This window comes from Thermothelomyces thermophilus, chromosome 4 (genome assembly GCF_000226095.1).
Source record: "Thermothelomyces thermophilus ATCC 42464 chromosome 4, complete sequence".
NCBI classification, from domain to species: domain Eukaryota; kingdom Fungi; phylum Ascomycota; class Sordariomycetes; order Sordariales; family Chaetomiaceae; genus Thermothelomyces; species Thermothelomyces thermophilus.
The window spans coordinates 3,858,708-3,882,832 of record NC_016475.1 but is presented as its reverse complement, the minus strand read 5'-3'; the positions used below and the strand labels follow the sequence as shown (position 1 = coordinate 3,882,832).

General features: G+C 35.2%; 1 protein-coding gene across 1 annotated transcript; it reads right to left on the bottom strand.

Moving 5' to 3' along the window:
• Positions 1-17,996: 17,996 nt before the first annotated feature.
• On the bottom strand, positions 17,997-18,293 carry MYCTH_2063376 (uncharacterized protein; the record flags this gene model as incomplete). The annotated part of the gene is made up of 1 exon (XM_003664498.1): positions 17,997-18,293. A coding segment is annotated over one exon (297 nt), but the record flags the coding sequence as incomplete, so codon positions are not given.
• Positions 18,294-24,125: the final 5,832 nt, after the last annotated feature.

Below are 24,125 nucleotides of genomic sequence, written 5' to 3'. Positions count from 1 at the left end.
TACCATAAGAGATAGACAGTAGTAGGCAGACTACTATAGACTCTAGAAGAAGCGGTATAACGATACCGACATTATAATAGGAGGAATAAGCTAAATCGCCGATAGCTATTCTCTCCGTTAACGAATACGGAGCACTATAACTAGAGTAGTAGGTTAAGATAGGAGAAATCGCTAATATCGTTATAGATAGAACTAAGTTCGTATATTATTAGAAAGCCAAGAGACTAGATAAGACTAGGAAAGTACCGAAGGAATACAAAGGACACCTAGCATTCGAACTGAAGTATCTAGAAGGATTACTAGAATATAGCCTATAGGATTACGAGATCAAGCTCAAGGAAGGAGCATAACTAAAGTTCTTTAAGATTTACTATACAAGCTAGACACAGAACGAAGAACTTAAGCAATACTTGGAGGAGAACCTTCGAAGAGGATATATCCGCCCGTTGATATCGCTAGTAGGCTACCTAATCCTATTTGTGCCTAAGAAAGATGGAAAGCTATAATTATACGTCGACTATTAGTAACTTAACGAACAGACCGTGAAAAACCGATACCTATTACTACTAATCTTACGGCTCCAAGATCAGTTAGCAAGAGCCTAATATTTTACGTGTCTTGACTTGCTATCGGCCTATAACTATATATAGATCAAAGAAGGCAATAAGTAGAAAACGGCCTTTAGGACACCCTATAGCTACTACGAGTACCTTGTCATGCTATTTAGACTTACGAACACGCTGGCAACGTTCTAAGCCCTAATCGATCAAGCTATCCGACCCTTTCTCGACAAAATTACGGTATATTATCTTGACGATATACTTATCTTCTCTAAGATAATAGATAAACACCGGAAGTATATAAGAGTAGTACTAGATGTATTATACGCGTATAAGCTATTAGTTAACAAGGAAAAGAGCGAATTCCACGTTAGGAAGACGGTGTTTTTAGGATATAAGATATCCCTAGGACAAATCTAGATAGAACCTTTAAAGGTCAAAGCTATTAAGGATTAGCTATAACCGACGTCAGTTATAGAAGTACGAAGTTTCATCGGATTTATAAACTTCTACCAGATATTCATTAGGAACTTTAGAGCGATCGCACGACCTCTATATAAACTTACTAAGAAGAACGTTAAATTCCAATAGAAAGAGTAGCACAAGCAAGCATTTACGTAGATCCACGACGCCATTACTAAAAATCTAGTACTAGTACTACCAGACCCTAAGAAGCTATTCAAGGTGGAAACGGACGCTTCAGACTACGCCATCGGAGGATAGTTAGGATAACGAGACAAACAAGGGAAGCTATACCCTATAGCCTTCTTTTTAAAGAAGCTTGGTAGACTATATCTTAATTATCCAATCTATAATAAGGAACTACTTGTGATTATCGAAGCTTTTAAGGAATGGTGACTATACCTTAGTAGTATAATTGAACTAGTACAAGTATATATAGATTATAAGAATTTACGGTACTTTATAATAACGAAGGAACTTAATAGATAACAAATACAATAGGTAGAATTCCTTATAGAGTTCAATTTTGAGATCTGCTATAAGAAGGGCAAAGAGAACGTATAAGCAGATGCCTTAAGCCGATAAACAGATTATACAGAAAGACGAACGGAAACAATGCCACCGTTATTCAAGGAACGAATGGATAGAACGCTATATTACAAAATGCAGACACCTATAGAAGATGATCCGCTCGACTCGTTCCTAGAATGTTACATAATCTTTTAAGAAGAAAGGATTAACGAGGTATAGTATCAAGCAACACCCGGACTAGTGGTACCTGACGGAGTAGAAGAAAAAGATAGGAAACTTTAGTACCGAGGCAAAGTATATATCTATAACGGGGATCAATAGCTGCGAATGATTCGAGAACTCTACAAGTCGAAACTCGGAGAATACAAAGGAGTTACGAAGACTGTCGTATAAGTCAAGAAACACTACGACTTCCTATAGCTAACGATACAAGTTAAGGAAGTCGTATGGAACTACGATATTTGTAATCGAAGCAAAGCGGTACGACATAAACCATATAGGCTACTCTAGCTACTGCTAATAGCTGACAAACTATAGAGCTTAGTTACGATAGACTTTATTACGAAACTGCTAGAATCTAAGGATACAGCTATAGGGGTAATCTATAATAGTATTCTTACTATAGTAGATCGCCTAACTAAATAGGTATACTTCTTTCCCTATAAGGAGTCATAGACAGTAGAACAGTTAGCAGACGTAATCTATCGGCAAGTCGTATTAATACACGCTTGGCCGTAAGAATAGATCACTAATAGAGACACCAAGTTCGTATCGAAGTTCTAGCAAGCGTTAATATAACAATTAGGCATTAATAGCAAGTTATTAACGGCATATTACCTACAAACCGACAGATAAACGGAGTAACTAAACTAAGTTATCAAGTAATACCTTCGTTCTTACATTAACTACTAGCAAGACAACTAGGTCATACTATTACTAATAGCACAACTCGCTTATAACATAATGCTAACAGAAACGACTAAAGTTACACCGTTCTTTACGAACTATAGATATAAAGCAGACCTTAGGCAAGGACTAGAGGTCATAGTACCGAGAGCAGCAGTCAAAGCGAAACAAATGTATATACTATATAAGAAGCTTAGAAAGGAACTCGAGTTTGTCAAAACTAGAATAAAGAACTACTATAACAAACATAAGCTCGAGGGACCTTGCCTAGAAAGGGGAGACAAAGTCTACCTAATTATACGAAACTTACAAATCAAACGACCAAGTATAAAGCTAGACTTTAAGAAGGTCAGACCCTTTGTTATTAAGGAACGAATTTCGACATCTAACTACCGACTATTATTACCGTTATCTATATAACTATAGACAGATGTTTTTTATATTTCACTCCTTAAACTAGTACCGAAGAACGCCAAAATCGCTACAAATATCGAAGCAAAGGATAAAGAGAAAGAATAGGACATTAAAGAAATTCTAGATTTATATATTATTAACGGGGAACTATAGTATCTAGTTAAATGGCTTAATTTTAGACTAGAGGACAACTTATAGGAACTAGTTAAGAATTTGAACTGCCCTAAGAAACTAGAATAGTTCTACCAGTAGAACCCGGATCGACCAAAGGAAAACCTAGGACAGAACCAAAGACGGCGCCCTAGTTAATAGCGTCGACGGCATCATTAATCTATAACAAAGGCATAATAGGCGCCTCTTGCCGCTCTTGCCGCTTAACCTCCTCTAACTCGTCTAAAGTCGACAGACTATACGCCACCATATTAGCACCTTTCTCTACCAAAAACTCCTTCTACTAACAAAGATGCCGGAGCCGCGTAAGCTTTTCGGATAACTCGTGCTAAGCTTCTTCTAGATAGCGTTAGGACTTATCTAGCTCAAGTTTGGTACGACATTTAGCATCCTTAATACGACATTACTCCTAGAGAATATGATCTACTAGAGCGACATTAGGAATTATATTCAAAAAAAAAAAAAAAAAGGGAGATATACTTATAGGAAGAAAGTGGTATGCTAAAGCTATCGTAAGAACGACCTCGACGAACGTAAGCTTTGTAATGCTTTGTATATGTAATCATTTTACAGACAAGGCCTTGCGACGTGTACCAAGAGCAAGGTATAACGATAAAACCATTCTTAGTAATGTTCTAAGTAAGGGAAGCACGGTAACGTATAGAATGCGACTTCCGTTTCTCTATCGGCATTTTATTAATATAGCGACTATAACGTAGAAATAGGAAGAATACAGTACTTACAAGCAAAGGGTTGTTAGCGCTATTTGAAACGGCCTAAGAGGGCTTTCGGGTTGAAAGCCTTGAAGGAGGGGCATCGTGTCACGGATAAGCATATAGACGGCCCGGCAGGCTGTAGCCAGGACGCGGGACATTCCGACAGCTAATCACTTGACGGACTAACCAGAAGATTATCACTGCCAAGACTAAGGTCCTTACTAGTGATAATAACATATCACCGTCAACAACGTGGAATTACGGAGTGAAAGGAGGAATAGTACTAGTAATAACTATTGAAGAAGGACAGATAATTATATATATATAGCTAGCTAGTCACTCGTTATGGTGGACTCTGGAAGTTTACTAGTAATAGTAACTTAACTTCTATAGGAGATAACCTTAGTGTTGTTATGAACCCTTTGGCTTTACCGAATCCCTTAGACGACTTATACGTTTGTCCTGCCTAATTTACCTCTGTCTGAACCCTTTTAGAAGAAGTCTGAGTTAGGTTCGTCACACGACACTACAGCGGTATTTGCGCCGTAGGCGGCACTCCTAGACCAACTATTACGGTCTATAGAAGTAGGTAATAAAAGCGTTAATTATTCTAAGTGCTAGAGGCACTTAGAGAAGCTATCTAAATATATATTAACCTTAGCTCGTTATCCCTATTAGTAGGTTAGTCAGATCTAACCTATAGATAGTCAAATGCTATAATAGATACCAGGGTTCGAAAGGAAAAATGACGACCTGTTATAACTTAATAAATACATTAGTCTTTTGTCTATTACGACAGTCCTTACAATCGTTCCTCTATCCCATGGTTATATCTATCTGCTTATCCGTTAGTCCTTCTTACTACTAGCCGGGCCTAGATTGTCTAGGAATACGGATAGTGCTAACAGGTGCTCTTACTGTAGGCGTGTAAGAGTCCTAGCCCTGGCCTAGGTATCCCTGGCTAGGGTACGGTTACTATAGAGCGTGCTAGTGGCCCTCTTACGTGAGGGGCTCTCCTATGTTAGCGTTTCTAGCTGTGGTCGTTTCTAGCTAGTGGTCGCGGGCGGCAGGTATATGACTAGGCAGGCAATTGAGCTAGGAGGGGTGTTAGCCCTTATAGTAGCTAGCGGTAGCCGAGCTATAGGTAGTTATATTTTAAGAGCCTTCTATAGTATAGTAGCTAATATAGTATACTTACTAAGTTAGGTAATTATACCTTTAAGCTATTATAGCCTCTTATCTATACCCTTCTTCTAGTTAAGGATAGCTATATAGCTATTATTTATAGCTATTAAAGTCTCCCTTAGCTATTTAAGCTCTTCCTTGATCTAGTTAAAGGCCTTAGTAATATTATTAATAGCCTTATCTTACCTCTAAACTATAGTCTAAGCTAGCCTAAAAAGGTTAGCCTTAGTAGCTAGTTACTAGTACTTAGCGAAGTCCTTGTTAGCCTTGTTATCTTTAGCTATACCCTAGGCAATGACGACTTATATAGGTATAGGCTATATAACCTAGTAGCTAGGCAGGTTATAATATAGGTAGCTAAGCTTAAATAGATAGCTATTAACTAAAGTATTACTATTTCCTTTAGGTATATAGATATAAGCTACTAATAGTTCCTTAGGCTTAGATATACTAGTAGGCATTATACTAGTAGTATAGTATATCCTATACGTAGTCTCTAGTTTCTTCTTAAGGCTATATATAGCTAGGTTAGCCCTAAAAGAGTCATTACTAGCCTTTTCGTAGTAGTAGCAGATCTAGTAATAGGTATAGATAAGTATATCCTTATTACTATAATACTCCTAATAGGTATAAGTAAGGTAATCCTTAATAGGCCTAATTAATGTACTTATAGATAGGTATAATAGGCTGGACTTAATAACCCTAATGCTAGTAAAGGGGTCGAACTCTATACCTATAAAGGTGTTTTCTACCTCCTTAAGGCTATCGAAGATAATATAGGCATTATTAAATCTAGCCTATAATTCGGCCTCTTTGTCATTATTAAGGTCCCTCTTACTCCTATAGATGAACCTGCTAGTAGGTACCCTATGCTAAGCATGCCTAGTTAGTATGATAGGCTAGGGTATAGGCTCGGGCAGGTAGAGTGTTAGGTCTGGCTATAGTAAGGCCTAGGATATTAGAGCGGTAGTAGTAATGTCTATAGTTTTAGTAACGACTAATATACCCCTATTATTACGATGCTTGGTACCCTATTATATGGTTATAGGTAGGCTAGTAGGCATATATAGGTATATGGTCGCGTCCTTGGTAGTGATGTTAGTAGAGCTAGAGTCTTAGTAGTTCTACTCTAGTTAAGCTATATCCGATTTGTAGGATAGGCAGTTAGTAGGCTCGAGCGTTAGAATTGCCTAGTATATAGTTAGGGGCGTTAGCGGCCTCTTCTTATTTACTATATCCTATACCTTAGTGATAGTAAACTTAATTAACGATAGTAAGGTCGGCCTGTTATCCTAGTTTACTAGCTCGTTAGAGCTATTAGTAGCTAGTTCTTTGTACTTATATACCTTATATAGGTTAATTAATACCTATCTAGTTACACTAATACGTTAGCTATATATAACTATATAGCTACCTTCCGTTTCGTATACTATATTACTATTAATGGCATGAGGCTAGAATCCTCCCTATAGGTTTAAGGTCTTATAGTACCTAGCAAAGAATAGTACTAGTGTAATATAGTAGAACTCGGCCTTAGTAGCCTTATATAGGTTAACCGCGACTATAATGCTAGTAATAATACTAAAGAGTACGGCCTTTATCTTACTATCGACTCTAATAAAGGCAAATCCAGCCTCTAGGCAGGGGATCTTAGTAGTATCGTCCTTATCTATACCATAGAAGGTCTTATAGTTAGCTACGGTCATTTGCTCTCCCTAGGACTAGTAGCTATTGACAAAGTAGTATATAGCTAGGAGGCGAACTACGTTATACTTGTTAGCGCTAGTATAGACTATATTAACGACATTACCTAAGACTTAGGCTATAGTACCTATATCACTGTTATAGTACTATTTAACGATAGTGTCGTCTGGCAATTATAGGTATAGAGGGCTAAAAGTGTCGTATATACTGGTTTGATCGTTAGTAATGGCTAGAGAAGGTATATACCACAGGTTATTCTAGGGTATAATAAGGTCTTTGCCCTCGGAATCGAAGTATAAGGTCGTATCCTTATAGCGTATTCGGACTAGGCTACCTATTGCTAGGTCATTCCGAACCTCCTCCTTATTGCCTATAGTAGTAGCAAAGCCTATACCGCTCTTAAGGAAGGTATCTACGCGGTCAAGGACCTCCTAGATAACCCTGTCATCTAGGCTATTGTTCTCGCTTATAGGGCCTGAATATACGCCCTATATAGGCGTTAGTATAGGCTGTGCCTAGCTGGCTACCCTAGTGCCTATAGCCGACGGTGCCCTTCGCAGATTAATAGGCGTAAACGTGATAATGGCAGTATCGGTTAACTTTGCTACTACCGACTACGGTACTAGTATATCTTACTAGCTAGCTATAGGCTTATTTCCCTAGGCCAGGCTTATAGCTATAGGGCCTTTAGCGCTTTTAGCAGCCTATTTGTCACTCTTCCTAGCTCTACTTCTAGACTTAGCCATCGTAGCTATTATTAGATAGTTCTAGGTCGACAAAACTTAGCTAAAATCGCCAAAACTTAGTAGTTTCTTATATATATAATAGAATAAGTAAAAGGGAGTATATAACGAACCTAACTCAGACTTCTTCTAAAAGGGTTCAGACGAAGGTAGATTGAGCAGGACAAGCAGGCAGGTCGTCTAAGGGATTCGGTAAAGCCAAAGGGTTTATAACAACACTAGAGTTGCCTCTTACAGTAGTCAACGATGCTTGGTATAAGTACTATAATTGTGAGTTGCTATTACTAGTGAACTCCCAGAGTCTACCAGAACGAGTGACTAACTATCTAATATACTTATCTAGTTCCCTTATTCCTAAGTGTTCCCCCTTAGGTTCTGATCGTGTGATTGCTACTACGTTCCTTTGATCATTGTTCGGGTGCTTGCCTTGATCGAAGTGCGATTACTGCGATCACTTCCTGATTGGTCCTTGGATCTTGCGGTTCTTAATTGGTTCTGTGTGCCTTGTTAGGTTGCCTTATATAGCCAAATCATAATATGATGCCCCTCCCCTGGGTCTTTCGTCCTTAAAAGACTTAGGTCTATTTCAAATAACGCTAATACCCCCCTCCTTACTTATATATAGTTATATTCCTTAGTCTCTTTCTTCTCTTTCTTTTATAGTGTTATTAAGGTAACTAATTGTGTAAGAAAGAAGTCAAAGTCTAAGCCTATTATGTCGACTCTTTATACTAACCATCTCCTAGCCGCGATTCTTTCCTTGAATAATCTTTTAACGATACGTCCTTATATATTATATAAATCTAAAGGCCTTAGTTTGTACGAGGTTTCGAAAAGTAATTCTTCTTGATATGTAAAGTGCATTCGTAACAAGCGTTCGAATTATAATATTCTTAGCGTTTCTCCTGCTTAGCTTTGATCTATTATAGCTTAGCATTAAAAACTTAAGGATAAGCTTATAGCTACTAAGGAGCAGGTCCTTCGTCTCTAGAAACAGAAGTAAATATAATTTAAGAAGATAATAAGAGCTATTACTTAAGGTATTAATAGTATAGAGGAATTAGAGCAAGTAAAATATAAGGAGGCTAAAGCGGTAGCGGTAGTAGAGGCTTCTAGGGTTACTATACCCTCTTTGACCCTATCTTGCTTATCTGCCGATTTCGGACAGCTTTAGGATTCTATATATCCTAAAGTTCCTTTAGATCCGTCCTTACTAGCCGATTTTAGGTTAGTTTTAGATCTATCGCTTCCGGTTAGTCAGGGTTCCTCTAGTGAAACTATTAAAGTTTCTTAGGGCAATTTAGGTTCTTAACAGGTTTCTATAAGTTATCTTCTAGTCTAAAATCGAGCTATTTAACTAGATACTATAGTTCTCCATTAATAATACATAAATCTAGAATTTCTTCGACGTCCTATTCTTCCTCTTTATTCTTTACTTTGATATATATAGCAACCTTAGCATTCTTTAGTACTAGTTCGAGAAGTGAAATATAAAAAACATCCGTCTGTAGTCGTATAGATGACGGTAACGATAGTCGGTAGTTAGATATCGAAATTTGTTCTTTGATAATAAAGGGTCTGACCTTTTTAAAGTCTAGCTTTATACTTGGTCGTTTGGTTTATAAGTTTTGTATGATTAGGTAGACTTTATCTCCCCTCTCTAGGCAAGGTCCCTCGAGCCTATATTTATTATAGTAGTTCTTTATTCTAGTCTTGACAAACTCGAGTTCCTTTTTAAGCTTTTTATATAGTGTGTATATTTATTTTACTTTAACTATTACTCTTGGCACTATAACCTCTAGTCCTTGCCTAAGGTCTACTTTATATCTGTAGTTTGTAAAGAACGGTATAACTTTGGTTATTTCTATTAGTATTATATTATAAGCGAGTTATACTATTAGTAATAGTATAACCTAGTTATCTTACTAGTAGTTGACGTAAGAATAGAGATATTACTTGATAACTTGGTTTAATCGCTCTATTTATCTGTCAGTCTGCAAGTAATATACTATTAATAGCTTGCTATTAATGCCTAATCATTATATTAATGTTTATTAGAACTTGGATACGAACTTAGTATCTCTATTAGTAATCTATTCTTACGGCTAAGCATATACTAATATAACTTGCTAATGAATCATGTCTACTAACTGTTTCGCTATCTAGAACTCCTTATAGAGAAAGAAATATACCTATTTAGTTAGGTATTCTACTATAATAAGAATACTATTATAGATTACTCCTATAGCTATATCCTTAGATTTTAATAGCTTTATAATAAAGTCCATTATAACTAAACTCTATAGTTTATTAGCTATTAGCAGTAGCTAAAGTAGCCTATATAGCTTATATTATACCGTTTTGCTTTAATTATAAATATCATAGTTCCGTATAACTTCTTTAACTCGTACCGTTAACTATAGAAAGTCATAGTATTTCCTAACTTATGCGACAGTCTTTGTAACTCCTTTATATTCTCCGAGTTTCGACTCGTAGAGTTCTCGAATCATTTATAGCTATTGATCCCTGTTATAGATATATACTTTGCCTTGGTACTAGAGTTTCCTATCTCTTTCTTCCACTCTATTAGGTACTACTAGTCTAGGTACTACTTGATATTATGTCTTGTTAATTCTTTCTTCTCGAAAGATTATATAACATTCTAAGAACAAGTCAAGTAGATCATCTTCTATAGGTATCTACCTTTCGTGATATAGTATTCTATCTATTCGTTTCTTAAATAATGGTAGTATTGTTTCTATTCGTCCTTCCATATAATCCGTTTATTAGCTTAAGATATCTACTCGTACGTTCTCTTTGCCCTTCTTATAACGGATCTCAAAGTTAAATTCTATAAGGAATTCTATCTATCGTATTTATTGTCTATTAAGCTCCTTTGTCATCGTAAAGTATCGTAAATTCTTATAGTCTATATATACTTATACTAGTTTAATTATACTATTAAGGTATAGTCGCTATTCCTTAAAAGCTTTAACAATCGTAAGTAGTTCCTTATTATAGATTAAATAATTAAAATATAGTCTATCGAGCTTCTTTAAAAAGAAAGCTATAGAATGTAGCTTCCCTTGTTTATCTCGTTATCCTAATTATCCTCTGATAGCATAATCTAAAGCGTCCATTTCTACCTTAAATAGCTTCTTAGGATTTAGTAATACTAGTACTAGATCTTTAGTAATAGCATCACAGATCTATATAAATGCTTACTCGTACTATTCTTCCTATTGGAATTTAACGTTCTTCCTAGTAAGTTTGTACAAAGGTCATATAATCGCTTCGAAATTTCTAATGAACATCCGGTAGAAGTTTGCAAATCCGATAAAGCTTTATACTTCCGTAACTAACATCGGTTATAGCCAATTCTTAATAGCTTTAACCTTTAAAGGTTCTATCTGAATTTGTCCTAGGGATATCTCGTATCCTAAAAATACTGTTTTTTTAATATAGAATTTGCTCTTTTTCTTGTTAACTGATAGTTTATATACGTGTAACGTATCTAGTACTACTTTTATATACTTCTAGTATTCGTCTATTGTCTTAGAGAAGATAAGTATATCGTCGAGATAATATATTATAAATTTGTTAAGAAAGGGTTAGATAGTTTAATTAATTAGGGCTTAGAACGTTACTAGCGCGTTTATAAGTCTAAATAGCATGATAAGGTACTCGTAGTAGCTATAGGGTATCCTAAAGGCCGTTTTTTACTTGTCACCTTCTTTAATCTATATATAATTATAGGCCGATAGCAAGTCAAGATATATAAAATATTAGGCTCTTACTAACTAATCTTAAAGCTATAAGATTAGTAGTAATAGGTATTAGTTTTTTATAGTCTATTTATTAAGTTACTAATAGTTAATATATAACTATAGCTTTTTATCTTTCTTAGGTATAAATAAGATTAGGTAGCTTACTAGCGATATCGATAAGTAGATATATCCGCTTCGAAGGTTCTCCTCCAAATATCGCTTAAGTTCTTCGTTCTAAGTCTAACTTATATAATAGATCTTAAAGAACTTTAGTTATACTCCTTCCTTAAGCTTGATCTCGTGATCCTATAGGCCGTGTTCTAGTAGTCCTTCTAGATGTTTCGGTTCGAATGCTAGGTGTCCTTTGTATTCCTTCGGTATTTCCCTAGTCTTGTCTCGTCTCTCGGTTTTCTAATAGTATACGAACTTAGTTCCGTCTATAGCGATGCTAGCGATTTCTCCTGTCTTAACCTACTGCTCTAATTATAGTGCTCTGTATTCGTTAATAGAGAGAATAGCTATCAGTGGTTTAGCTCGTTCCTCCTATCGTAACGTCGGTGTCGTTATACCGCTTCTTCTAGAGTCTGTAATAGTCTGCCTGCTACTATCTATCTCTTATAATAGATCTATAGGATATACCTTCCCCTAAGTATTATCTACTCGCGATCTTTATATGCTTCCTATCTTACTACTCGAATATAACTCTATTTAGGGTTATAGGTAGCTATTATTCTTCTAGCTAATGTCTAGGTCGTAATCTTTATATTATAGTAACCCTAATATTATATCTTTATCGTTACCTATATCTATAATATTAAATACGATTACTATAGTCTTTCCTACTATAGTAATATTGATTAGTTTAGTCTCTTTATATATCTATTACGTCAAAAATAGCCCTTTAATTATACTATACTTCTGCTTTATTCTCTAAGGTATCTATAGCTAATTTATAAGCGTCGGCGAAATCAGGTTTATCTCTACTCTACTATTTACTAGTATAAGCATTTTATACTATTTCCATTATACTATTATCTATAGTTACTTGTCTTACTACTGTCGTCTAAAGATTATAGCGATTTCCTATATTTCTGCTAGGAGGTCTTAATATAGTAGTCTCTTACGCCAGTTCCTCTTATACTATACTACTACCTGCCGCTATACGGGCGTTAATGGTTTCCAGGCCCCTCAAAAGGCCCTAACCTGTTTCCTAGGTTAGTGCTAACCTCTTTAGTTATTTAGCTAATAGTAGCTTCGTCGATCGTGCTTATTTCTATAAGCTATTAAGTACTTACGGCTTTCTACTATTAAGTCTATTCTACTTCTTATCGTATATGCTATAGCTTTATCTAAAGCTCCCGAATTTGCGATTTCTTTTCATCCGTGTAATAGAAGCAATCGTTACTCTAGTACGAGTCCTATATATCTTGTCCTGTTCTGTAGTGCCTAGGCTAGGCTTATCTTAGAACTATTATAATACCTTCTAGGTCACGGGCTTTGATCTTCTAGAGCAATTTAGCCGCTCTGTTTCCTATATTGTAGACCCATTCTATAGGGCGTAAGCTTCTATCCTCATTTCCTTGTTAGGTCGGCTAGTAATTATTTTCGAATTTGTTATAGAAGTAGTATCGGCATCTATATACTATATACTAGAACTAGGGCACTTACATATATGCCTTATATCGAGGATATAGTTATATAGTATTGCTTAAGAGGTATTAGAATTCTTTTCTAAATTCTTCCCATTATATATAGACTGTAGGTACCCTAACGCTAAGGTAGGAATATTTCTTCTAGTAACTTTCTTATATATATTTATCTTTTCCGTGGTTCGTACGTATAAACTAGTATTCTAGGTTCTATACGTCATTACTAAGTTACTAGTTATCAAGGTACTTAGTATAGCTATTAGGCCTATTATATATTATAGGCTGTTTTCCTTTAATAGTTTCTACGATATATTAGAGTTCCCTTATCTTATCCCTTATCTTATCGCTCTACTAGATAAGTCAAATTAAGCATCTATCCCGTTTATATAGTTCTATATTAAGCCGGAAAACTTTATTATAGTACTATTCGATTTATTCCTAGAGGAATAGAATATTAGGTCTAGGTCTTTCGATTCCTTAGGTATCAGTTGTCTACGATCTATCCTGCCTCTATATGACTATGAAACCCTACTGCCTTAAGGCTAGGAGAATCGAAATTGGCGGTATATACTCTCCTGCCGTGTCCTATTTGGCAAGACCTGTCTCTAGGTTTATAGTGACTAGTTCGGAGTACGGTACTTGTTCGTCTTTACTATTACCGTCGTATCTAAGACTGTCTATATTACTGCCCCTATCTTTGTAGCCCGTGGCTGCTACTTCGATGACGTCTTTAGTAGTTTTGTCGATAACTATAATTTCCTTTCTAGGGACTATCTTCTACTCTTTCTTTAGGCTTCGACATTCTCGCTTATAGTGCCCTTTCTTTCTATAGTTATAGTAGGTAATATTAGACTTGTCTTTAGTCGTCTTCTTCTAGTCTTACTTCTATATTACATTTATATCTATAGCTCTAGGGTATATTTTATACAAGGTACTAACGTACGCTTGCTTTTTCTTGTTATTAGCCTTAACTGTAATTCTATTTATTTAACCTTGTTTTTACCACTCTTATATATAGAGTCAATTATTAATTCTAATAGCCTATATAATATATTTATCCAAAGTCTTAGGCTAATTATACTTATATAGTTTATCTTTAACCTTTTTCTTTAAGCCGTTATAAAATAGTTATATTAATATCTTATTATTAAGCTAAGACTTAAGTATATCCTATCTAAACTATATAATATAAGAGGCTACTAACTTAGTCTATCGGAGATTAGCAAGTCTTTCTTATATATAAATCTTTTCGTCTTTATCGCTAAAAACCTTTTAAAGCTCTTCTTTAAAACGGTCATAAGATTAAAAGACTACCTATATAAACGTATCTTAGTCATATTTATCTTCCTTAGTAAGATAGTCATTCTATATAGGCTCGAACTATCTAAGTACCTTACCTTCTAGTCTTATAGCTATATAGAAGACTTTAGCTTTATTATCCAAAAACTTATTATCATTAAGCTAGAAGTAAGATTAGAGGTTTATTAGGAATCCTACAAGGTCTTCCTTAATTCCTCTATATTTACTAGGTAGTTCGATCTTAATATGGCTTACTTTGGCGCCATCGAGTGCCTTAATTTTGGCGTAGGCCTCGTTAACCAATTTCTACAAGTGCTTTTCGCCGTTCTTAAGTTCTTTAATTTAAGTTTAAGCAGCCTTATCTCTCTAGTCCAACTCCTAGATTCGCTAATAGAGTTAACTAAGCTAGGTAAGCAGCTATTCGGCTATAACGTTAGTAGCTATATTAATGTCAAGGTCGAAGTTACCTCCGTTCTAAACTATAACAGAACAAAGGGAGTGATAGCAACGTGTAACGAACCTAACTTAGACTTCTTCTAAAAGGGTTCAGACGAAGGTAGATTAAGTAGGACAAGTAGGCAGGTTGTCTAAGGGATTTGGTAAAGCTAAAGGGTTTATAATAACACTAGAGTTGCCTCTTATAGTAGTTAATGATGCTTGGTATAAGTACTATAATTATAAGTTACTATTATTAGTAAACTCCTAGAGTCTATTAGAACAAGTGACTAACTATTTAATATACTTGTCTGGTTCCCTTATTCCTAAGTGTTCCCCTTTAGGTTCTAATTATATGATTGCTGTTACGTTCCTTTGATTATTATTCGGGTGCTTGCCTTGATCGAAGTGTGATCACTACGATTACTTCCTAATTGGTCCTTGGATCTTGTGGTTCCTAATTGGTTCTATATGCCTTATTAGGTTACCTTATATAGCCAAATCGTAATAGAGTAGGAAAATAAACTCTAAAGCCTCCTTTTGATAGAAATGGCAATATATAGGCTATAGAAGATGGCTATATAGTAGGGGCCAATAGAAAAGGCTAGATTAAAGGGTCTAGTAGTTAGAAAAGAAGGTAGTTATTAAAGAAGTTATGGAAGAAGTAGAAGAGGTTTAAAGAGGTAGGAAATAGTAGGAAAACTAGGGTTCTTATAATTTAAGGCAAGGCTTTAAAGATAAAATAAAAAGTACCTAAATAAGAGGGGTATTTAGCCTTACTAACTGGAATAGGTAGGCTATTTAGCCCTATTGATTAAATAGGTAGCTATTTAATAGGTTAGCTAAGCCGGGTATACGGTTTAATATAGTAGTTAAAGCCTTATCTATAATAAGTAATAGAATTAAAGCAAATGTAATAGGTAAAAGATAGGTTTAAGGGGAGTAGTAATAGGTTTTCTAGTGTTAAACTAGATTCTAGGGTATCCTATTAAAGGTATATACCCCCTAGGCGCTATTTGGCCTCTTCCTAGCCAGAAATGATGCCTTAGCCCTTCTGCTTAGGTAGCTGGCCTCGTTTTCTTCTAGGTAGCGGTTAAATCTAGCGGCGATTCTCGTATTCCCAGATTAGTTCGCTAGCTATAGCTTCGAGTTCGCTTTTTAAAAGCTACTAATCGTCCTTTATATCGAATCTAATAAGCTAACGGACAAGGTATTCTACCTTCGGGCGCTTCTTTCTACGTACCCGATAGTCGACGATCTTCTCAATCTTCTAGTATTCCTTGCCGTCGACTAGAATTAGCTACGGTAGGGGAGCGGTCCTTTTGAACGGATCGGGACCTTGTTTAATATGGTAGAGCTAGGCAACGGATACGACTAGGTGGACTTTCTAGGATTTGGGAAAATCTAACTTGTATACTAGTTTTCCTACCCTCCGTTTAATCTTAAATGGTCCTACCCTCTAGGCTAACCACTTCTTATTAGGTTTATTAGGGAGGTGGTAGCCTTTATATAAATATAGCTAGATGGTATTTCTAACCTTAAATTCAGTAGGTATATATCTCTAGTTATACCGTAACTTGGCTATAGCTATAGCTTGGTCGATCATTTTACTAGCTTCGGCCTGGTATTACTTATATAAGATTTCTAAAGCTTCCTATCTACTAGATTTAGTGGTCCTCTTACTAAGGATATCTAGGACTAAGTGTAGCTTAAACCTATATACTAGCTCATTTAGTGACATTCTAATACTAGTAACTAGGGTATTATTAAGGTAGTACTATAGGGTAAGGAGGATCTTGACCTATAAGTGGTCAGAATTAGCTATAAAGTTTATTCTAAGTACGATTTCTATAGTCTAGTTTATTCGTTCGGACTAGCTATCGGTCTATAGGTAGTAGGCTATAGAAAATGATAGCTTGGTTCCTAGTAGTGAGAATATTTCCTTCTATAGGTTAGATATAAACTTAAGGTTACGATTACTAATAATCTAGGCAGGTATACCCTAGTTAGTGAACATCTAGATCCTTAGAAGTACGGTTGCCTATTCTTTGGCGGTATATATCTGTCGACCTGCCACTAGTAGCTTCTTCTTACTAAACTTGTATATTATAGTATAGAGCATATCTACTAGGGTATAGCCTTTAAGTAATTAGAAGGTCCCGACGGTCAGTATCGGCGGTAAGTGAGTAATAAAGTCTATAGCTACTATATAATATAGTGTTAGCTAGGTCTAAATTGGCTAGAGTTCTCCTAGTAATAGGTTCTAGTTAGTCAAGTTTGCCTAGTATACCTTGTAGTGCTATACGAACTTTGAAGCTTTCTAAGCCTTCTTATAGAAATAGATAGCTATAAGCTCGTTCATTATCTTATTTTCACTGAAATAGTATATATTATTATAAACGATTTAAAGGATTAGGTTAACGTAGCTTTCCGGTAGGCAAAGTCTCCTAGTACTATCGAAGTCGATATAGAAAAGTAGCCTATTCGTCAATTCGAACGGTCCTATAGGCAGTTTTGGTCGTCTACGTTTCCTAATCCTGTTCTAGTCATTTCTAACTAGGTCTTTCTCGCTTTCGTAGAGTATATAGTAGATAGGTCTATATTTACAGTCCTTAGGATAGCTAGTAATGATCCTAGCCTTAAACTCGTCACTAAGCACCGGTTCTATAATAGTCGTATCTGCTATAAAGATATCCTTATCCTAGTACTTGTTCTAAATATCTCTAAGTTTGTTAGCTAGACTATCTTTAACCTTTAGATCCTCCTATTCCTATATAGGCAGTCTTAATAGTACGTTAGGTATGACATTTAAGGTTCCTAGAATATAGAAGATGTTAAGGTTAAATCTAGATAGGTAATTGGCGGCGTTAGCTAGCTTAAGGTTAGCCTTAGCCAAATCTATCGTAGTTAGGGATATATACTTTATAATCCCTTTTATAGGAGCGTAGTTAGTAAGGACATTAACCGGATATCTATTTAATTAGACTATCTTTCTAAGCTTCCTAATTATCTAGATAAGCATAGTAATCTCTGCCTTAGTAGATCTATAGCGTTTTTCCATATTAGTAGTCGCTCGTAATATAAACAGGATAGGCTATACCTCGCTTATAGGAATATCCCTACTAGGAATTTTCTCTTTATCCTAGTCGCCCTTAAGTTAAAAGGTAATAACGCTATAGCCGTCATAGTAGGCATCTAACTTTAGGAATAGTAGCTTTTCTAGGTAATGGTAATAGAGAAACTCCTAGTTATATAGGTGCTCCTATAGCAGTTAGAATAACTCGAGTTCTTCCTTGGTTAGAGTGAATTTGACGGTAGATATGACCGCTTTCCGGGTACGTTTAGCTTTCCTAAGGTTTAATTTTCCTTCCTTCCGGGCTGCTATTATTAGTGCCGTCTTCTAGGCTTAGAGTGGCCTTGCTTTGGCGTCAAACTATAGAATACCTTTCCTAAGCTATCTGACTATCCTAAGGTAGTGCTCTAAGCTATTAAGAGTATCTAGGAACTTTAGCTTCTTAAAGATAGCAATATAGTCGTTAGTTTTGGCAATGCCTTTGCCATTTACGATATACCTAAGGAGTCTCATAGCTAGGTATCCTATAAAGGATTTAGTAGCGCTAATATAGATATAGGCCTTATTAAGGATTTTATAGACGGTATATGGATATTCCAGGTATTCCTCCTCTGTTTTGCTAAAGATAATAATACTATCGATATATACTCTAATAAAATAGTAATATTTAAGGAAAAGTCTATCTATATAGCATTATATAAATATAGGTATATTTTTAAGACCTATAAGCACTATATTAGATTTCTCTAGGCTATAGTAGCTTATAACTACTATATAATTACTATACTCTTTAGTAACTAGTAATTAGTAGAAGAATCCTAAGGTATCTAGGGCTATAAAGAACTTATTACTAACTATAATAGCTATAATATTGTCCTAGTTAGGCAAGAATATAACGAACCTAACTTAGACTTCTTCTAAAAGGGTTTAGACAAAGGTAGTTAAAGCGGGACAAGCGTATAGGTCGTCTAAGGAATTTAGTAAAGCCAAAGGGTTCATAACAACATTAGAGTTATCTCTCACAGTAGTCAGCGATGCTTAGTATAAGTACTATAATTGTAAGTTACTATCACTAGTGAACTCTCAAAGTCCACCGTAACGAGTGACTATTTATATATATATATATAATCCTAGGATCATTAGTAGTCGTAGTAATCCTCTATACTAGCTTACCTAGCTTATGTCGTAAGCTAGTGATCCTCTGCTAGGATCATTTCTTACTAAGTGTAATCCTATCCTGATTAGTCTATCATTCCTTCAGCTTAATTAGGCAGTATCTATATATATATTTCCGTGATATAATGCCCTCCTTCCAAGGCTTTCGACCTAAAAGCCCTCTTTAGGTCGTTTTAAATAATGCTAATATTCTTTTCTATATATACCTTGTAATTTTTCCCTTTTTCCGTATTACTAGTAGCTAATAAGATAGTAGATCGTATCTCTAAGCGCCGATCTTCGAAATCCTAACAGCGCGCCGCGCTTGCTTCTTTTATTAATTCTTCTAGCGTAGACGTCATACTATGTTTATAGTGTTTTAAGCGGAACTTAGCTTATTATATAGCGTTAGGCTCTTCTTGCTATAGCGAGTACGTACGTTAGGGTCGTTCTTACAATGGTTCCGATATAGTGTCTGCTTATTTGTAACCTAGTTTGTTGCCTTAATATTTATAGCTAATCTTTTATAGTAACGAAGATTATATCTAAATAAAAATATATAGAACAAGAAGAGGCTAATGCTAAAGAGGCCCTTTTCGTTCTTTAGACTTAACTTTAGACGGCTATTAGTCGATTAGCTTGTCTTTGTCGCTAGAAACGTTTCTTAAAGGAGCAGGGTTCCGAGTTGTTTTGTCGAGGTATATAGTCTCTAGAGGAAATAGAAGCAGAAGAACGGAGGGTGTAGGATTCCGAGGTATACGTTATTAGTGATATATAGTCTTAGGGTGCTAACGTCCTATTTGACTAGTCTTCTTTAGGCCTAGATTTGTCAGAGGCCGACTTGGCTGTTTTGTCTAAGCTAGTGTCTATAGTTAATCTAGGTTTTACTAATAGAACTGTTCTAGTTTCTTAGGGTAGTTTAAGTTCTTAACTAGTTCCTATAAGTTGTCCTCTAGTCTAAAATCAAGCTATTTAACTAGATACTATAGTTCTCTATTGATAATATATAAATCTAGAATTTCTTTAACGTCCTATTCTTCTTCCTTGTCTTTTGCTTTGATATATATAGTAACCTTAACGTTTTTTAGTGCTGGTTTGAGAAGCAAAATATGAAAAATATCTATCTATAGTTATATAGATAATGGTAATAATAGTTAGTAGTTAGATGTCGAAATTCGTTCTTTAATAACAAAAGGTCCGACCTTTTTAAAGTCTAGCTTTATGCTTGGTCGTTTAGTTTGTAGGTTTTATATAATTAAGTAGACTTTGTCTCCCCTCTCTAGGCAAGGTCCCTTAAGCCTATGTTTATTATAATAGTTCTTTATTCTAGTCTTGACAAACTCGAGTTCCTTTTTAAGCTTCTTATATAATGTATATATTTATTTTACTTTGACTACTACTCTTGGCACTGTAACCTCTAGTCCTTGCCTAAGGTCTACTTTATATCTATAGTTCGCGAAGAATAGTGTAACTTTGGTTGTTTCTATTAGTATTATATTGTAAGCGAGTTGTACTGTTGGCAATAGTATGACCTAGTCGTCTTGCTAGTAGTTAATATAAGAGTAGAGGTATTACTTAATAACTTGGTTTAGTCGCTCCGTTTGTCTGTTAGTCTACGGGTAATATGCTATTAATAGCTTGCTATTAATGCCTAATCATTATATTAACGCTTGCTAGAACTTTAATATGAACTTAATGTCTCTATTGGTGATCTATTCTTACGGCTAAGTATATACTAATATAACTTGCCAATAGATTATATCTATTAGCTATTTAGCTATCTAGGACTCCTTATAGGGAAAGAAGTATACCTATTTAGTTAGGCGATCTACTATAGTAAGAATATTATTATAGGTTACTCCTATAGCTATATCCTTAGATTCTAGTAGCTTTATAATGAAGTCTATCGTAACCAAGCTCTATAGTTTGTTAGCTATTAGTAGTAGCTAAAGTAGCCTATACGGTTTGTATTATGCCGTTTTGCTTCAATTATGGATATTATAGTTCTATATAACTTTCTTAACTCGTGCCGTTAACTATGGAAAGTCGTAGTGTTTCTTGACTTGTGCGATAGTCTTTATAACTCCTTTATATCCTCCGAGTTTCGATTTATAGAGTTCTTAAATCATCTATAGCTGTTGATCCTAGTTATAGATATATACTTTGCCTCGGTACTAGAGTTTCCTATCTCTTTCTTCTACTCTATTAGGTATTAGTAGTCCAGGTACTACTTGATACTATGCTTTGTTAATCCTTTCTTCTCGAAAGATTATGTAATATTCTAGGAACGAGTCAAGTAAGTTATCTTCTACGGGTATCTACGTTTTATAATATAGCGTTCTGTCTGTTCGTTCCTTAAATAATAGTAGTATTGTTCCTGTTTGTCCTTTTATATAATCTGTTTGTCGGCTTAAAGTATCTGCTTATACGTTCTCTTTACCTTTCTTATAGTAGATCTCAAAATTGAATTCTACAAGGAATTCTACCTATCGTATTTGTCGTCTGTTAAGCTCCTTTATCATTATAAAATATTATAGGTTCTTATAATCTATATATACTTATATTAGTTTAATTGTACTACTAAGGTATAGTTACCATTCCTTGAAAGCTTCGATAATCGCAAGTAGTTCCTTATCGTAGATCAGATAATTAAGACGTAGTCTATCGAGCTTCTTTAAAAAGAAGGCTATAGGATATAGCTTCCCTTGTCTGTCTCGTTATCCTAATTGTCCTCCGATAGCATAGTCTAAAGCGTCCGTTTCTACCTTAAATGGCTTCTTAGGGTCTAGTAGTACTAGTATTAGATCTTTAGTAATAGCATTATAGATCTATATGAATGCTTACTTATATTACTCTTCTTATTAGAATTTAGCATTCTTCTTAGTAAGTTTGTATAAAGGTTATATAATCGCTCTAAAGTTCCTAATAAATATTTAGTAGAAGTTTATAAATCCGATAAAGCTTTATATTTCTATAACTAACGTTAGTTATAGCTAATTCTTAATAGCTTTAACCTTTAAGGGTTCTATCTAGATTTGTCTTAGAGATATCTCGTATCTTAAAAAGACTATCTTCCTAATATAGAATTTGCTCTTTTCCTTATTAACTAATAGCTTATACACGTATAGCGCGTCTACTATTGCTTTTATATACTTCTAGTATTTGTCTATTGTCTTAGAGAAGATAAGTATATCGTCAAGATAATATATTATAAATTTGTTAAGAAAGGGTTAGATAGCTTGATCAATTAGGGCTTAGAACGTTACCAGTATATTCGTAAGTCTAAATAGTATAACAAGGTACTTATAGTAGCTATAGGGTGTCCTAAAGGCTATTTTCTACTTGTCGCCTTCTTTAATCTATATATAGTTATAGGTCAATAGCAAGTTAAGACGCGTAAAATATTAGGCTCCTACTAACTAATCTCGGAGCCGTAAGATTAATAGTAATAGATATCGATTTTTCATAGTCTATTTGTTAAGTTACTAATAGTCGACGTATAACTATAGCTTTCCGTCTTTCTTAGGCATAAATAGGATTAGGTAGCCTGCTAGCAATGTCGATAGGTAGATATATCCTCTTTAAAGATTCTCCCCTAAATATCGCTTAAGTTCTTTGTTCTATGTCTAGCTTATATAGTAAATCTTAAAGAACTTTAGTTATACTCCTTCTTTAAGCTTAATCTCGTAATCCTATAGGCCGTGTTCTGGTAGTCCTTCTGGATGTTTTGGTTCGAATGCTAGGTGTCTTTCGTATTCCTTCGGTACTTTCCTAGTCTTGTCTCGTTTCTCGGTTTTCTAATAGTATACGAACTTGGTTCCGTCTATAGCGATGCTAGCGATTTCTCCTGTCTTAACTTACTACTCTAATTATAGTGCTCTGTATTTGTCAACGGAGAGAATAGCTATTAGCGGTTTAGCTCGTTCCTCTTGTTGTAACGTCGGTATTGTTATATTACTTCTTCTAGAGTCCATAGTGGTCTGCCTACTATTGCTTGTCTCTTATAGTAGATCTATAGGATATGCCTTCCCTTAAGTATTATCTGCTTGCGATCCTTATATACTCCTTATCTTGCTAGTTAAATATAACTCTATTCAGGGTTATAAGTAGCTATTATTCTTCTAGCTAATGTCTAGGTTATAATCTTTATATTATAGTAACTCTAATATTATATCTTTATTACTACCTATATTTACGATACTAAATATAATTACTATAGTCTTCTTTACTATAGTAATATCGATTAGTTTAGTCTCCCTATATACCTATTATATTAGAAATAGCCCTTTAACTATATTATACTTCCGCTTTATTCTCTAGGGTATTTATAGCTAATTTATAAGTATTAGCAAAATCAGGTTTATCTCTGCTCTACTATCTATTAGTATAAGCATTTTATACTATTTCTATTATACTATTATCTATAGTCGCTTATCTTGCCGCCATCGTCTAAAGATTATAGCGATTTCCTATATTTCTACTAGGAGGTCCTAATATAATAGTCTCTTATACTAGTTCCTCCTATACTATACTACTACTCGCCGCTACACGGGCGTTAATGGTTTCTTGTGACAAACCTAGCTCAGACTTCTTCTGAAAGGGTTCAGACGAAGGTAGATTGAGCAGGACAGGCAGGCAGGTCATCTAAGGGATTCGGTGAAGCCAAAGGGTTTATAACAACACTTAGAGTTGTCTCTTATAGTAGTTAGCAATGCTTGGTAGGAGTACTGTGATTGTAATTGTTACCACTGGTAAACTCCCAGAGTCCACTATAACGAGTGACTATCTATATATATATATAATCCTAGGATTACTAGCGGTCGTGGTGATCCTCTATACTAGCTTACCTAGCTCACGTCGTAAGCTAGTGATCCTCTGCTAGGATCATTTCTTGCCAAGTGTAATCCTGTCCTAATTGGTCTATTATTCTTTGGCTTGATTAGCCTGTTTGTGTTAGTGGCCTAGGCAGTAGCTATATATATATTTCTGTGACATGATGCCCTCCCTCTAAGGCTTTCGACCTGAAAGCCCTCTTTAGGTCGTTTTAAATAGCGCTAATATCCTTTTCCACGTATACCTTGTAGTTTTCCCCTTTTTCTATACTGCTAGTGGCTAATAAGATGGCAGATCGTATCTCTAAGCGCCGATCTTCGAAATCCTAACAGTGTACCGCGCTTGCTTCTTTCATTGACTCCTCTAGCGTGGACGTCATGCTGTGTTTGTGGTGTTTTAAGCGGAACTTGGCTTATTATATGGCGTTAGGCTCTTCTTGCTATAGCGAATATATACGTCGGGGTCGTTCTTACAATAGTTCCGACGTAGTATCTGCTTATTTATAGCCTAGTTATTACCTTG